At 42.2% G+C, this 18,551-nt stretch overlaps 1 protein-coding gene across 1 annotated transcript in view; it reads right to left on the reverse strand.

Annotated features, from left to right (window-relative positions):
- itfg1 (integrin alpha FG-GAP repeat containing 1) overlaps positions 1 to 18,551 on the reverse strand; it is a 425,532-nt gene that overhangs the window by 36,821 nt on the left and 370,160 nt on the right. The window contains exons 15-16 of the mRNA XM_072518195.1: positions 3,051 to 3,175; positions 353 to 435 (exon numbers count right to left, since the gene is read on the reverse strand). Of these exons, the coding sequence (XP_072374296.1) occupies positions 353 to 435; positions 3,051 to 3,175 (208 nt within the window). The remainder of the gene's footprint in view (positions 1 to 352; positions 436 to 3,050; positions 3,176 to 18,551) is intronic.

Raw genomic sequence — 18,551 nt, forward strand, 5'->3', positions numbered from 1 at the left:
GTTACACATAAACTCAAGAGGAATACATTGTTCAATATTCAGAAAGAACCACAACCCAAAACAAAGACTGCTGAACATTTTAGCTGCTAGAAATAACCATTTCAGCTAGTATGTCATTTATGGCCACGGAAATCAAGTATTCTTCCAAATATTTCTGTTTGTTTCAATTACTATACATCACTTGAAGTTGAAAAAATCACGCAGTGGTCCTAAAATAATACAGATATTTGGAGGAATGGGCTGGCTTTCTGGGAAGTAAGGTTAACTGGCATTAAAAAGAAACACTAGTGTTAATTGTATTCCAGGAGTAGACCAACATTACAAGGATATAAAATCGGTTTGTAAAGAGTACCTTTTTGGTGAATTATGAGGATATGGAATTACTATAAGTTGCGAATTTGGAATAATAGCTGTCCATTCTCGTTCTCTTGTAGACTATCAGAGAAAATAAAAGAGAAAACAATTAGGCAGAAAAACATTCACCTAAAAATACAATTCTTCACTTGGCAGAGAAATTATTTAATAGCATAACTTGCATTTTTACAGGATTCTTTACAGGTAGGGGATTTAGAGACAATTTTAATAATATTTGTGAAAAAGGCAAAGCCACCATGGTATATATCCAATATCCTCAAGGATTTGCAGTGTCAGGACGATTATCATCACTTTGTAAGACAAGGACAAAATGTGGATACTTTGGGAGGATTGGAAGGAGAAGGTGCGAACAACCCTACCTGCATGGCCTGACATCATTTGCATTCAACAGCATTGATTTGTACTCATTTTATATCAATTATATTTAAAAGCAATCATTTAGCATCATTTAACATCAACTGCACACAAAGGCAATCATTTAACTATCATTTGACATCAACTACACTCAGGCAATTATTTTTCTATAATTTAACATTACAAGTACAGACATCAATTGCCCCAAATCACAGCAGGGAAACATTTGTGATTAGTAACTTCACTTAAGCATTTGGTCACCAGAAAGGATTAGAGTTTATTTTCCATATTTCTGAATATCCATGGCTTCAAACATCATAAAACCGAGCTAACTTTAGAAAAAGCAGATCTTGTTTTGATGTGGTACTTTTATGTTCTTCTATATCACCTATAATTTGTGCACGCAACCTGCACAACCCACCCCCCCATCAGAGCACCCACACCTCCTCACCCATACTGCAGCTGTTCCCACCCCATCAACTCTCCTCCCCCTCCCTGGAGGAAAGGGCCTTGTAGTTTTGACAATGCATAGAATTTGATGAAGCATAAGGCCCATAGACTGAAGGGAGAGGCCAATGGGGCAGAGCATAGACCCCGAGATCTGGGGAGGGGGCAGGATGGTAGAATTTACACCCTTAGATCTTGGGGGGATGGGATGGTGGTGGATATTATGGTCCATGGGACTAAAATGAATTGAGAACAGATGGAGATCTGGTGGCACTGTCAAGTCTGTACTGTACAGCGTAACAATTTTTTTGAGCTAAACGAAAACTGAATAAGTTTGGATATTATAATAATAATCTTTATTAGTGTCACAAGTAGGCTTATATTAACACTGCAATGAAGTTACTGTGAAGATCCCCTAGTTGCCACACTACGGTGCATGTTCGTGTACACGGAGGGAGAATTCATAACATCCAATTCACCTAAAAAGCAAATCTTTCACGACTTATGGGAGGAAACCGGAGCACCTGGAGGAAACCCACACAGACACAGGGAGAACGTGCAGACTCCGCACAGTGAACCAAGCTGGGAATCGAATCAGGGTCCCTGGCGCTGTGGGTAACAGTGCTTACCACTGTGCTACGTGCCGTCCTATATTATTTTTTGAACTAAATGAAAACTGAATAAATTTGGATATTATTTAAGCAATGAATTTCCTTGTATCTTTCAACACAGGTTTCGGAGTTCACTAGATAGCTTTGAGTGCATTTGATAGCTTTTAACACACTGTATTTTTTTGAACACACGATCAAATTCGATGTCAAATTCTTTCCAAATTAGAGCTTGTGTGTCAAATCATAATGGAGAGCACTTGCATATTTGAAAGCAAAACGGATGTCAAAATTCTCGGGTAGGAAAAGTTATATGTTAATTATTTCTAAAAGAAAAATTGAATATCAATTAGTTATTTTAATATTTTCTTCCAGATGATCAGAGATTTAAAAAAAATGGAAAATACTTAAACATCACAATTTGCTTTGCAATACAATGACATCCAATTTCAGCTCAAATATACTGAGTTGCTCCCTGCATAAAGAGATAGAAAAATAACCCACAATATTCTTGTGGGTTTCCAAAAAGCTGGCTAGAGGAAATTTACAGGGGGCCATTCACCCCATTGCTCTCTGAATGAGCAATTCACTGAATGCCATTCTCCTAACTTCTCCCCATAATCCTGCACAATCTTCATTTTTAGAATTGGGAAGGGTTTGGAAAAATAACACAAATCAGTTGTCTCAATCAAGAATGATGTATGGCGGAAGGGAACCTAAAAAAAGGTGTGAATAAATTTTAAAATTTAAGTACTTCAGAATATATGTGCATAAAGTTTTTATCCCCCAAGGTTGCATATAGTGACGTCACAAGTCATGGCCGGAGTGGTAATCATTGGCTACAGTTAGTCATGCATGGAGGCTGTACTGCTCGTAGTTACTTCGATTGATTTTACACTCAATGAATATCATGTAATTGTCCTCCACTAACTGAATTCTGCTGGACAAAAAAATCCAGTTTTTAATCGTAGTTTTGGTCAGGAATTCTGTTTGTTGTAGTTGACAGAATCTGTTTAAATTGCTTGCTGTAAATTTTGTCCTATCCCCAGCTCCTTGGCTGAGAAAATGCAATCTATGGCTGAATGTGGAGTCAATAGACATTATTTTAAAACATTTTTTTTAAGAACCTTGCATTAAGAATATTTGAAGCTATTTATACAAATTTGAAAACCATACATAACTTAGAATAAATTGAAACTATTTTCAATATATACACACACACGCACACAATACAAAACTTCCATGTCATAACTGCTGGGTTATTACCTTTTCTCCTCGAGGACGAGGAATGCCAACATAGAGATGGTCAAGAAAGTTTGCACTGCGTCCTAGGCCAAGGACTACATAGGGCAGCTGTAGGGCAAAATGTGCTGATTGGCTGAGTTGTCCGGCTGCAGACAGATGAGATTAATCAAGAAAATTAAAATGCAAGACATGAATATTTGGCTGCCATGAAATTCCAATATATCTAATTATGAGATTCAATTTCAAAGAACTTCACATTCTTTTAACAAGAAACGTTTTATCACATCTAATTTCGAAACAAAGATTTCCCTTTATTTTCTGGGGGGGGGGGGCGTATTTTATGATTGGGAACTGCTGTATGTCCATAAAAATGATAATGAAAAGGAAAACTTCACTTACTGAGAGAGAAAGTTAGCAAATAGATCTACTCTTGCCACTATTCTGCGCCATTTACCATTACAGGCCGAATTTCGTGCAGAATGTTGACATATTAGTTGACTTTCTTGTAGAGAAAACCCTTTACTCTATTTCTTGCCTTTTAAAAAAAAAATCTAAATAAAATCAAAATCCTCCCACATGCCAAATCACACACTGATGTTGATTGTGCTGCACGCAATTGGAGATTATACCCGTTCCTTGATCAGGGACAAGGTTGATGCATTACCAGTGGTCAAATAGACCAAAAGATGCCAATACCAGAATGTTTAATATCCATAAATGCTCAATTTTTATCATATCCAGGTCCTGCAAGTGTTTGGGATTATATTTCTGAAAGACTTTTCACTAAGTACATGCTAATCACGAAACAGAAAGTAATGGGCCAGATTTTGCTTTGAAATAATGGGAGGCAAACAGTGCCCAGCTTTGTTAACATGTAAATTGGACAGCAAACTCTTGTGACCACAGCTAAATGAGGAAATCAGGAAAGTTGCTTTCCGCATTGTCCTACTCCTCTGACAGTAGTTTGTCAAGAGATTTGACATTGAAATATGTGAATATATGTGAAGTTGCGGTTGTTGTATACTTATTAAGCCCAACAGAAAATGTTAGGGCTTGGCCATTCCAGTTTAAAGTATATTTTAAATGGATTAATAAGTCTTAATTACTACCAAACAATCGCTCTGGCACTGAAAATTAACTTTGACCAGTGTTAAGTCTCATTCCTTCATTATCTTAATTATTGTTGGAGATTTTATGATAAAAGATTATGGGCTAGATTCTCCGGTCCCCCCCAGCCATGTGTTTCTTGGCCACTTGCGTTCACTGGCGGCGGTATTCTATCTTTCTGCCACTTGTCAATGGGATTTCCCATTGTAATTACCCACGCCACTGGGAATCCTGCTGGCGGGGGTGCACTGCTGGTGGGAAATGTGAATCATAATGACTGGAGAATTCCGGCCTATGTTTCCCAGTTTTTCCTTTGCATCAATTATTGCTTAATTCCACCTTTTCGTCCTTCTCCTTACATAGATTACATAGAACATACAGTGCAGAAGGAGGCCATTCGGCCCATCGAGTCTGCACCGACCCACATTAATCCCTCACTTCCACCTTATCCCCGCAACCCAATAACCCCTCCCAACCTTTATGGACACTACGGGTAATTTAGCATGGCCAATCCACCTAACCTGCACGTCTTTGGACTGTGGGAGGAAACCGGAGCACCCGGAGGAAACCCACGCGGACACGGGGAGAACGTGCAAACTCCGCACAGACAGTGACCCAGCGGGGAATCGAACCAGGGACCCTGGCGCTGTGAAGCCACAGTGCTAATCACTTGTGCTACCGTGCTGCCCTTGTTCAACTCTCTGCACCCAATTTGAAAATGAATTCATTATTCAAACTAACTGTTTCTGTTTAGACAATGCCAACCATTTGCAATTCTTCAATCGGATTGGTGAAGCCATTTCAACAGCTCCCCAAACCTTTGTAGAAGGTGCTGCACTACTTGAGCAGTCTATTGTAAGTTCTGTTGCAAAATCCCACAGAAATGCTATGGTCAAGTACAAGTATACGGCCATTTTGCACTGTTCAGTCATTGCCAAAATCAAAATCCGGTCCATCATTTTGCTAGTAGAAAGGAAACCACTTTATTCATTTCTTCTTTGAAATTGGAAATAATTAAAACAAGTTACACACATTTATGTAAAAGTAGTAAAAGATCCTATTTTCTTTCTAAATCATTTTTGACTGGACGATTCTTTAAGTGCGCTTATATTGCCTTCCAGGGTATAGTGCCGGCAATGCACAATGCACAGGTCTCATGCTGCCATCAGTAACCTATTCCTTACACTCCTTCCTTACTTCATCTCCTCTGAAGGCTCCATCCATGGCCTTTGTTACTGCTGATCCTGACTTATTCACAACCATCCTTGTTGATCTCTAAAATTCCAGAATAAACAAACTCCAGCTCATTCAACCTGCACCACTATCTGTATCCTGCCCTGCTTATCCATCAGCCTCATCCTTGCGATTAGCATCTCATCCCCAAATGCATCAAACCTGAAATTGTTCCGACTATGCGTCCAGTTATTTCTTGTGGATCGTTTTTATTTTATAAACCACCTAGCTCCCTTTTTCATCTTCATGAAGCCATATAAACTGCAAATGGTGGTATTTGGCTCTATTGAGAAAAATATCAAATGTGGGATAGATGGATTTGAGGTCTTGCCTGAAACTATTACAATGTTACTATGTAAATACAAAACATTTGAATTTCATTTTTCTTTACGTTATAAAGTAACACTGTATGCATTTATTCTTATGAGGTTGAATACTGAACAAGTTACAAAAAAAAACTACCGCATTTTAAAGGGGTAAAGCAAACATACATCTTATGTTTGACGAATAGAACCTTTTCGTCATTCAAGTATAGATATGGCCGTTGAGGGATTATTATTAGCATGTCTGTAGCAACCACTTACATATAAATAATATGCCAGTTTGCTGTACCAAAGTACTACAGTCCTCCCCAATGCTTCGTCATTAAGACCCAAAGAGTTCTTCAAAGAATAGAATGACACCAGATTCAGCTACATTAAACTGTTCACTTACATGATGACAATCTTTAAATGACTGTCCTTGTGTCGACAAAAGAAATAATCAGTCTGGTATCACAGCAATATTTTAATTGAACTCCATGTAGAAATATTTCAATAAACAACAAAAAGGGTCTTGATTAGTAGTATTTTTCCAGTGTTCCACCAGCCGCTGTGTTTTACATGTTTGTGCTTCTGTCTCTGTTTTGCGGTTTCTGTCTGACAAAAGGTTTTGTGTAGGTGTTCTTTCAACCCACTCTCATCTGCAACTCTACAGTTATCCCTGCTGGTGCACTGCTTCAGTGCAGCAGCTTTTGTGCACAATTGGAGATCAACGGCTGTTCTGCAGAATGAGTCACCATACAGCAATCCCAGATCCTGAAAAACAGATTCTGCGTTTGTCTCCAAACCTGGCAACAAACATTAATAACTGCAATCTAAAACATCTGGCAGAAGCTTAGGCACAAGTAATCTGAATTGTGCTCTCCCCAATAACACCTTAACAATTGTAGGGAGTGGGTTGGTGGGGTTGAGGGAGAGGTGGCTGACAAAATGACAGGGCAGATAAGGAAAAGGGAGGAGGTTGTAACATTACAGCTATAGATTTGCTTACATTCATTTGTCTTTAGCAAGGCCCTGCATTAATCCTCTGTGTTACTGACAGGAAAAATTGCAAGGATGTACCCTTCTTAATCTATTTGCAGAATACAGCCTACCACCAAAGATCACGAGATAATTATGGACAAGGAACAACATTCAACCAATCTTTTTTATCAGTTGAGAAGACACCTACAATCTTATCACTATTGCAACACCCAATCAATCTTAAATGATTCAAGGGATTTTGCCTCAATCTCTCTAGTGCATTGATGTGTTGATGACTGCATGAGAAGAACTTCTTAGTCATAAGATTATTGGAAGATATAATTCAAAAGCGGACAAAAGGTCAATGGAAGAGTCCTGGGGAAAATTGATGTGTACAGAGAGATCTGGGAGTTCAGGTCCATTGTACCCTGAAGGTGGCAACGCAGGTCAATAGAGTAGTCAAGAAGGCATACAGCATGCTTGCCTTCATCGGACGGGGTATTGAGTACAAGAGTCGGCAGGTCATGTTACAGTTGTATAGGACTTTGGTTAGGCCAAATTTGGAATACTTCGTGCAGTTCTGGTTGCCACTTACCAGAAGGATGTGGATGCTTTAGAGAGGGTGCAGAGGAGGTTCACCAGGATGTTGCCTGGTATGGAGGGTGCGAGCTATGAAGAAAGGTTGAGTAGATTAGGATTGTTTTCGTTGGAAAGACGGAGGTTGAGGGGGGACCTGATGGAGGTCTACAAAATTATGAGAGGTATGGATAGGGTGGATAGCAACAAGCTTTTTCCAAGAGTGGGGGTGTCAATTACATGGGGTCACGATTTCAATGTGAGAGGGGGAAAGTTTAAGGGAGATGTGCGTGGAAAGTTTTTTACGCAGAGGGTGGTGGGTGCCTGGAACGCTTTGTCAGCGGAGGTGGTAGAGGCGGGCACGATAGCATCATTTAAGATGCATCTAGCCAGATATATGAACGGGTGGGGAACAGAGGCAAGTAGATCCTTGGAAAATAGGCGACAGGTTTAGATAAAGGATCTGGATCGGCGCAGGCTGGGAGGGCCGAAGGGCCTGTTCCTGTGCTGTAATTTTCTTTGTTCTTGTTCTTATAAAGATATATTTTGACGAGTTTGGACCGTTGCCCCTTTTCCCTACTTCCACATTTTATTTAGAATTTCTTCTGGATTCATCATCGCCATATAATTTTCTATTTTACATACTTCTATCATTTTCCTCTCAGATCCCTCCATTCCAGGCTGAAAAGCTTTTCCAGCATCTAACACCAATGTTAGATTATTTCTGTGTGGCTTGCAACCCAGAACCCGTTGCAGTACTCAAGTTGTGGTATGACTAGAGCACAATACGGTTTAACCATACATGTCCATCTGTTATGGCTACTGGTTGGACATTTTTACTAGCACCTTCAACACACACTCTTTCCACTCTACCTGTTACTATTTAAACACCATTCACGGAGTATTTGTGTGCTGCAGCTTTCCGCCCTATTCAGGCCCAGGGAGAGAAATTATGGGTCCTGGTGCTTCTCCTGTTTCTGGGCCCCTTTAAACCTTCCCCACAATCATGCCTAATATTTTCTCTCGTCCAAGATTCACCAATCAACTCATCCAAAAATCACAGAAGGTCCTAGTAAAATGATAATGCCCTTTGTTGGGATCTGGTGACAAACATCATCTGACTCTACATGCAGTATGGGTCATTATTAAGAGCAGCAACAATATAATGCAATGTTAGTCTGTGTGCCCTATAGGCAATCCCACCACTATTAAACAAACACATTTTACTTTAACTGCCAAATCGTTAATTTCACAGGAAAATATCCATTAGTTATTTATAACATCATGCAGACGATAATGATAAATTGCCCTTAATGTCCAAATTGCCCTTGGTGTTGGGTGGAGGTGTTGAGTTTGGGTAGGGTGCTCTTTCCAAGAGCTGGTGCAGACTCAGGGGGCCGAATGGCCTCCTTCTGCACTGTAGATTCAATGATAATCTATGATTAATCTAGGACAAAGGTTCGGCACAACATCGTGGGCCGAAGGGCCTGTTCTGTGCTGTATTTTCTATGTTCTATGTTCTATAAGAGTCATTTTGGTGACTGCCTCAGCCCTCATTAACATGTTCCATATTGTACCATATAAACAGTGACAATAAAATTCATATCTGGGGGAAATATTCAATACTTGCAATCCAAAAATCTATATGATCTTTTCCAATATATCTAAGTAGAAGACTTTCTCCTGCCTGGGTACCTTATATCATTCAATATAATTATTAGAAGGGGTGTAATTGGATTCCATTTTATCAGTAATCTCCAAGGGTAGAAAGATCAATGACAGCAAAAAAGTGGAATGCTGAGTTAACACAGGTCATCACAGTCAGTGAGAAGCGTCGGGAGTCCTCGGGTGTCTCTATGACACACAACTTTTAAGACGCCAAAGGATAAAACCTCTATGGTTCACAATTGTATTAAAATTTTCTTGGTCAGCGAGTCTGAAGACTCTGATACTCTCATTACAATATATTTTCAATATCTGCTATGCAACAGAACTGTATCACAATATTTCAAAAAACTAATAAAAGCACAGAAATTCAGTGAGATAAAGGGTAGGTAGATAAAAGGACAAGATCAAAGTCAATGGAAAAGACTCTTGAGAATCAAGTGTTGTGTAAACAGGTTACTGATTCACTATAAGTCCATTACACACTCCTGTCCTGGCAATTTCAGCCCACAATGCCTGCTCATAGTAAACTCCCATTAGCAACAAAATAAACAGAACTCCAGTCATGATTCCACCTCCTGTTTGCAAGATAATTATGGAGTACAAAGGCCATCTAGCCCATTCATCCTATCTATCCAAATGACATATGAGCATATTTGTCAGGAGCAGGAGTAAGCCATTCAGCTCCTTGAGCCTGCTCTGCCATTTAATAACATTGCTTACATTATATATCAGTGACTAAAACTCAAAACTAATTTGCCGTAAAGCAATTTGGGACAACATGAAATGTGCTGTATGAATGCAGGTGTAATTAAAAACAAAACCTTCATGCAGTAAGCAGAGTGGCTGTAGCAATCGTGAGATTGGAGGCCCCATGCTGACTCTCTCAGGTAATTAATCACAGAGCAATCAACTGAAGTTAGGAAAGTGGCTACAAAGAAAAACATACATTTACAAAACAATTCAACTCTGTAGCTAATACAAGCATACCATTCTGACATCTCTGGCACCAACCCACAATATACCATTGTCATGAGAAGGTCGCTTTAAGAAATGTTTGGCTGCTCATGTTACTGCAGTGATGTCAGAGTGTGGGTGGAGCTGAGCTCTGGTTCTGCTTTTTAGTTTCACTTTGAGAAAAGCTTGGGTGTGTCTGTCTTTTTGGTTTCGTTTTTCAGTGTGTTGCAGCTGAAGTCAGCCAAAGCAGCTGTACTGTTGATCTCTCTGCCATGAAGAACTAGCTCTTGATTATCTGGTGAATTCAGAAATTTAATTGTTTTCAGTATTGAATGTAAATCCTAATGTGCTTCTGTTTAAAGGATGTTAAAAGGACAGCTGAAAGGATTACTTAGTGTTGTATTCTTTAGGGGTTATCTTTGAATTAATGGTTGCTAAGATATTCACAGTTTGTTTTAAAAAGGTTAACTTTAGAATAAACATTGTCTTGTTTTAAAAAATACTTTTCCATTTCTGCTGTACCACACCTCTAGAGTGGGCCGTGTGCTCCCCATTCCACAATCTATTTAAAGTTGTGGGTCAGGTGAACTCCATGATACACTTTGGGGTTCTCTAAACCCTGGCCCATAACATCATAAATAGTATCCCATAAATAGTATCTTCTCCTTCTATGCTAAAGATACTATCCCCATGATTTGTCAATCAGACATCTATCAGCAGCTCAGGAAAAATGTAGATTGAATTGTTGTTCTGAATTTCATTTTTTGGAGAAGAATGATACATGGGTACATGAATTCAATATGGGCTTGGATTGCACCCCTTTCCCCGGAAACTGTCATAGGAATTGGATTGTACACTATGATTTTGTAGACTATCTGGGGTAAACCTCGTATGGTGTAGAGATTTGTTAAACCTTTCTTTAAGCAACTCCTCATGACAAACATGGCTTTAATTCCCAGACTTTCTAAGAGTAATAAAATGGGCGAAGGTGATTCAACATCCTGGGTTGGATTCTCTGTTCTACGACGCCAGAAGAGCGATTCGCGATTGGGCAGGGAATTCAGCGTGGGCAAAAAACAGGTTCCGTGCCTGGCCGCCCCCACTGGCGGCGGGATCAAGTTTCATCCCCCCGTGCCACTGGGAGGATGCGAATGTGTCATAGCCATCGACTTTGAAGTACCCAGCTAGGAATGATTTAATGTTTAGAAACATCTAGCTAGGATTGGCAGCTCCTGGACCATTGCAAAGACAGTTAAGTGCTCGCCGCAGAGAAAAAGAGAAAGTAAGAGCACTTAAAGCACTTAGCCGGTTAGTTTCACAACTGGCTACTTCAAAGTCATTTGAGCGTGAAATGAGATGATTGAAACAATGCAGACAGCTGGATGTATGTGGAAACTGTCAATCATAGCCTAGTGAAAACAATTTCAGAGTGATATGAATGAAAGGCTTGCAAATCAAATATCTCAGGGGGTTGAAACCCACCTGTCTGGTTTTCTCTTTCTGGGAATTTACAAGTGCTGCTTCCTCTGCCTGAGCCATCCTGTATTATCATAGATTATCATAGAATTTACAGTGCAGAAGGAGGCCATTCGGCCCATCGAGTCTGCACCGGCTCTTGGAAAGAGCACCCTACCCAAGGTCCACACCTCCACCCTATCCCCATAACCCAGTAACCCCACCCTACACTAAGGGCAATTTTGGACACTATGGGCAATTTAGCATGGCCAATCCACCTAACCCGCACATCTTTGGACTGTGGGAGGAAACCGGAGCACCCGGAGGAAACCCACGCACACACGGGGAGGATGTGCAGACTCCGCACAGACAGTGACCCAAGCCGGAATCGAACCTGGGACCCTGGAGCTGTGAAGCATTTGTGCTATCCACAATGCTACCGTGTTGCCCGTATACAGGTGAGTTTCAAAGCCGTAACATTTTTCACTGCCTCTCTCTGGACTGCTCTCTACCTTCCAGGCAGAGATCAGAGATCCAGGAAGGAGTCTCTCTTATGGGCAGTAGGGTTTGTGTTGGGGTCTTTTTAATGGGAGTCTCTGGTGGGGAGGTGGGCTAGGTCACCCTCATACTGTGGGAGGGTGGAGTGACCCAGAAAGTCCGGAATTGCGTTGTGGGAGCACAGCTGCCGGACCTCGCTATCAGGCAAATTGCGGCCAGATAGCTGGATCTATCAGGGAATCCCTCGCAATACCCGGCATGCAAAAATTTGCATGGGAAAGGATTGTGACTCACTTCAGATTTGCGCTCCCAGCCTGAGCGCAAATCGAGTGCGATTCAGCTCTGGCGGGAGAACATTGCCTCACAAACGGAGAATTCCAGCTTCTGTTTTACATCACTCCCAGTTTTTATGCTCTTACATTTATTTTGACACGGCCCAAGTTTCTCCAACCTTAGGTTCATCAACACATGTCAATAGAATGGTGCCTTCTTTAGGGCAGAATGAAAATGCAGTCTGCAAAAATACGCTTGTTTAAATTCAAAAGAAATTTTTTTGAGAAGTGTACGGTATTTCATTTTGTGGCTGTAAGCCTTAAAAGTAAACCTCCCAACACCCTACCCCACCCCCACCCCAACCACACACCTGCCAATCCATCCATCCCCCCCTCCTCATCAGAGTTCTGCTGAAACATGACCGATCTGAAATGTTAATTCGCATTCTCTCTCCAGATGCTGTCTGCCCTGCTGAGTATTTTCCGCTGTTTCTGTGTTGATTTCAAATTTCCAGAATTTGCAAAATTCTGGGTTTCACTAATTCCCAAGTACCCTTCTTCAGTTCCCTACCCTCCGTTTGCTTCTCGGTAAATGTAACCGCTTTGCATGCAGTTTGAGAGTCCAAAGATCTGGGGTGCAAGGATGGAGGATGTCAGAATGGTGAATTCAGAGATTCTCCCCGAGATGCTGGCAACTCTGACTTCATGGTAATAAAGCTGGAATGGTAGAATGACATGTTAGGTAAGACAAGAGCAAAACTGGGCAGTGACCACAGGGGGTCAAGGTTGTGTTCTGGATGGGAGAAAGATAACACAAGGCCAGTGGTCAGGAAGTGGCATGGATCCAGGAAATGGCAGGGGAATTAAGTATGTGGCCCACCTTTTCTGGCCTTTATTGCAAGGGTATTGGAGTCCATAAATAAAGAAGTCTTACTATAATTGTACAGGTTTTTGGTGAGACCACATTTGGAAAACTGTGTACTCTTTTGGTCTCCACACTTAAGAAATTCTACATGGACATTGATGGCAATGGAATGAAGATTCACTAAATTAGTCCCGGGGATAAGGGATTATCTTATGGTGAGGGGCTAAGTATTGCATTTATTTTCTTTGAAGTTTAGAAGAATGAGAAGAGATCTCATTGAAATCTATAAAATTCTAAAGAGGCAATGAAATGAAAATCGCTTATTGTCACAAGTAGGCTTGAAATGAAGTTACTGTGAAAAGCCCCTAGTCGTCACATTCCAGCGCCTGTTCGGGGAGGCTGGTACGGGAAGAGAGTACGGCAAGATAGAATGGATGGCTGAGTGATTTTTTCCAGTGGTCAGAAACATGGGGCAGGGAAACAGTCCAGGGAAAAGGGGCTAATCCTTTAGGACTGAGATGAGGAGAATTTACTTCACTCAAATCATTGTGAATCTTTGGAATTCTCTAACCCAGAGGGTTGTGGATGCTCCATGAATGGGATAGACAGATGTTCCCAGGGAATTAAGGAATCCGGGAGCAGGTGGGAAAATGGAGTTGAAGCCCAAGATCGGACATCTTCAGATAGAACAGCAGAACGGGCTCGATGGACCTTGTGGTTTACTCTTATTTCTTGTGCTGTAATGTTTTTGCTCCTCCCTACTCCACATTCAGGTAAGCTAATTACCCTCTGTGTGGCAGGTGATTCCAAAGCCGCATTCCGAAAGTGCAGCACCAGTGGAGAGGGGATCGCAGATGTTAGGTCCATTAATTGTACATGTAAAGAACCAAATATCTGCTTCAGGCATTGACAAAGGTCACATCTTGTTTGCCCTTTGTCGGTATGGCGCTTGGCGTACTTTAATGCCCAGGTCTTTTTGCCCAGGTCTTTTATGTAAATGAGCAATAGTTCCAATACTGGGCCTCGGAGGCACCCCATTCAGTACTTCCCCAACTCTGACATAACTTCTTCAATGAGTAGTTGCTGGCCTCTACTCATTAACTAGTTTTATATTCATTTGTAGGGTTTAACCTGAACTCCACAACTTTGAATGTGACTGCCTGTCATGAGGGAATTTGCCAAATGCCTTGTCTAGGTTCAGTGCATCTTTGTGCTCTCCACACTCCCAGAGTAATTTGTTTGCTTTGGACCCTTTCAGTTTGTCAAGAACTTCCATCTCATTTAGATTGAAGTCATTGATTTTACATCAGCTGTCTTTGTGTGGGCAGGACATTACTCATGTCTTTTGTTAAAACTTGGAGGAAGCAATCATTCAGAATACTAGCCATCTGTGTTCTTTTTTACAAGTTTACAAGAGCAAAATACATGTAACCATTGTCCCTATTGTTTCTTTTTTCCATTTTGGGTTTTGTTTTGGGACTTTAGCTGTTCGTGATTTTGCCAGTTAGATTTCCTGAAGGCACATCTTCTGTTTCTTTGCATGTCTCACTGCTTATTCCTTTGTTCTTGCACCTTCAACTCTTTTGCTCTTTCAAATCTTTCCTGTCCCAAGCCTATTGTAGAATTTCTCTTTTGGTCTTTCTCCTCTCTCCCATCTTTCACTGTCTCTGTATTTTCTTAAAATCTGTTGCACCTCTAACTTTTCCCAGCTCTGAATAATAACGATTCTCTTTCCACAGATAGTGCCTGCCCTCCTGAGTGTTTCTAGCATTCGAATTCACCTACATTGTAGTCTCTCTAAAGTTCCAATATCCTTCTAGACAGTGGAGCTGAATATTGAGGTTTCATTAAGATTTTATATATATTAATTGTTACTTCAGTGCTTTTACATTCGATGCATGATGAAAAAAAACCTAGATTCCAATAACTTTTTGTTTCCACAGTCTGATCACTAACTGCTGCCTTTAATGTTCAGTATTGACAAATCCCTGCTTTCCAGAGCAGTAACCCTACTTCCATCCACAGTATAAATATGGCTGCGACTTTTTCCACCAAAATGCAACAGCTCACACATTGACAATGAATCCCACCTGGCACCGTTTCTTCCATTCTCCTATATAATCAATACTCTTTTGCAGCTTCCTTTGATCTTGTAAAAAACAACAACTTTACCTCCTATTTTGGTATCATCTTCACTCATCTTTTAACACCACTCCCTCCAGACCTGTATCTATGGGATTGATATGGACAATGAACAGAAATTAAACTTTAGGGATACCACAAACTACTTTCAAACATTCTGAAAAAAAAGTCCAAATCTATTTCCTTCCTCTAAACAATTATTAGTCAAGTTTTCTAAACTCGTCCCAATTCAATAACCCACAAATCTTCTCTCAAAATTTCCCACATGACACCTTGTCAAAGGCTTTCTTAAAGTTGGATTAGATTTGGATTTATTGTCACAGTGAAAAGGTATAGTGAAGAGTATTGTTCTGTGTACAGTCCAGAAAGATCGTTCCATTCAGGAAAAACCATCGGACATACGATAGGTACACAATGTAAACATATGGACACAGACATCGGGTGAAGCATACAGGAATATAGTACTACTCAGTGGAGAAGATGCATGGAGATTTCAGTTCAGTCTATATGAGGGTCATTCGAGAGTCTGGTAACAGCTGGGAAGAAGCTGTGTTTGAATCTGTTAGTACAACACACAGATGTTTGTATCTCCTGCCCGATGGAAGAAGCTGGAAGAGAGAATAACCTGGATGGGAGGGTCTTTGATTATGCTGCCTGCTTTCCCAAGGCTGCGGGAGGTGTAGACAGAGTTAATGGATTGGAGGCAGGTCCATGTGATGGAAGGGAGGCGGGTTCGCGTGGTGGACTGGGCTGTGTTCAGGACTCTCCGTAGCTTCTTACGGTCATGTGCCGAGCAGTTGCCATACCAGGCTAGGATGCAGCCAGATAGGATGCCTTCTTTGGTGCATCTGTAAATATTGGCAAGAATCAATGTGGACATCCAGAATTTCCTTAGTTTCATGAAGAGTTACAGGCGCTGTTGTGCTTTCTTGGTCGTAGCGTCGATGTGGGTAGGCCAGGACAGATTGTTGGTGATGTGCACACCGAGGAATTTGAAGCTGTCAATCATCTCCACCATTGATGCAGACAGGGATGTGCACGATACTTCGCATCCTGAAGTCAATGACCAGCTCCTTAGTTTTGTTGACACTGAGGGAGAGATTGTTGCGATTACAGAATGCCACTAAGTTCTCTATCTCCCTCGTGTACTCTGACCCATCGAGATCCGACCCACTATGGTCGTGTCATCAGCAAACCTGTAGATAGAGTTGGAGCCAAATTTTGCCCAGTCGTGTGTGTGTGTATAGGGAGTATAGTAGGGGGCTAAGGAAGAAGCCTTGCCAGGCTCCGGTATTGAAATGAAATGAAAATCGCTTATTGTCACGAGTAGGCTTCAATGAAGTTACTGTGAAAAGTCCCTAGTCGCCACATTCCGGCGCCTGTTCGGGGAGGCTGGTACGGGAATTGAACCGTGCTGCTGGCCTGCCTTGGTCTGCTTTAAAAGCCAGTGATTTAGCCCAGTGTGCTAAACCAGCCCCTACAGCCAATATGAGGCATATTGTGGACGATGTGTTGCTGTTTATCCTTACTGATTGTGGTCTATGGGTCAGGAAGTCGAGGATTCGGTTGCAGAAGGAGGAGCCAAGTCCTAGATTTTGGAGTTTTGATGTGAGCTTGGTTGGGATTATGGTGTTGAAGGTGGAGCTGTAGTCAATGAATAGGAGTCTGATGTAGGAGTCCTTGTTGTTGAGATGCTTCAGGGATGTGTGTAGAGCCAGGAAGAAAGCGTCTGCTGTGGACCGGTTGTGGCGGTATGCGAATTACAGTGGATCAAGGCATTTTGGAAGTATGGAGTTGATGTGTCTCATGACGAACCTCTCAAAGCACTTTATAATGATACACGTTAAAGCCACCGGACAGTAGTCGTTGAAGCATGTTGCCTGGTTCTTCCCTGGCACCGGTGTGATGGTGGTCTTTTTGAAGCAGGTGGGAACCTTGGAACGATGTAGGGAGAGGTTGAAGATGTCCACAAACACAACTGCCAGCTGGTCCGTGCAGGATTTGAGTGCATAATCAGGGACTCCATCAGGACCCATTGCTTTCCGAGGATTCACTTTCAAACAGGCCGATCTGACTTTGGAAGTTGTGACGCTAGGTACGGCTGTATCCGAGGCTGCTGGGGCAGTTGACAACTGTTTGCTGATTTCCTGCTCGAAACGAGCATAGAATGCATTGAGTTTATCAGGGAGGGATGCGCTGCTGCCGGAGATTCTACTTGGCTTTGCTTTGTAGCCCGTTATGTTGTTTAAACCTTGTCACAACTGCCGAGAATCTGTGTCGCTAGTCTGTGATTCTAGCTTAGTCTGGTATTGTCTCTTGGCATCCCTGATGGCTTTGCGGAGGTCGTACCTAGATTTCTTGTCAGGGTCGCCTGTCTTGAACGCCTCAAACCTGGTCTTCAGTAGAATTTACAGAATTTATGGTGCAGAAGGAGGCCATTCATCTCATCGAGTCTGCACTGGTCCTTGGAAAGAACATCTTACTTAAACCCATGCCTGCACCCTATTCCCGTAACCCATCAACCCCACCCAACCTTTTGGACACTAAGGGGTAATTTAGTATGGCTAATCCACCTAACCTGCATATCTTTAGACTGTGGGAGGAAACCGGAGCACCCGGAGGAAACCCAGTAGTCCCAGTAGGGAGTGAATAGGGAGTAAATGGTTTCCGGTTGGGGAACGCAAGTACTATCTTCTTTGGCTCGCAATCTTCTACACACTTGCTGAAGAAGTCTGTCACGGTGGAGGCATACTCATTTTGGTTAGCTGCTGAGTTCTTGAACATGGACCAGACCACCGACTCCAAACAGTTGGGTAGGAGCTCTTCTGTTGCCTCGGACCAGCATTGCAGGACCTTAACCGGATTCTCCCGTTGCATTTCTTCTATCTAAATGAGGACCATCATTTTAACCGACTGTACCCTGCCCGCTAGCGAGAGTGGCAGCACATCCCATCTTTTGAAATCCTCCTCCATCTGCTCCACCAACCACGTCAAATTGAGCCTGTGCAGTGCCCCCCAGCTCCCAGCCACCCGGACCCCAAAGTACCAAAAGTTCCTGTCCGCCCTCTTCAATGGTAGGTTGTCTGTCCCCCTTCCCTGGTCCCCTGGATGCACCACGAAGAGCTCACTTTTCCCTACGTTGAGCTGATAGCCCGAGAAGTCCCCAAACTCCCTTAGGATCCGCATGATCTCCACCATCCCCTCCACTGGATCTGCCACATACAGCAACAGGTCGTCCGCATACAGCGACACCCGATGTTCCTCTCCCCCTCGGACCAACCCCCTCCATTTCCTGGATTCCCTTAGTGCCATGGCCAAAGGCTCAATTGCCAATGCAAACAACAAGGGGGACAGGGGGCACCCCTGCCTCGTCCCTCGGTACAGCCGTAAGTGCTCCGACCTCCGCCGATTCGTAGCCACACTCGCCACCGGGGCTCTATATAGGAGCCTGACCCAACTGATAAACCCC

Source organism: Scyliorhinus torazame, chromosome 10 (assembly GCF_047496885.1).
Source record: "Scyliorhinus torazame isolate Kashiwa2021f chromosome 10, sScyTor2.1, whole genome shotgun sequence".
Taxonomy (NCBI): Eukaryota; Metazoa; Chordata; class Chondrichthyes; order Carcharhiniformes; family Scyliorhinidae; genus Scyliorhinus; species Scyliorhinus torazame.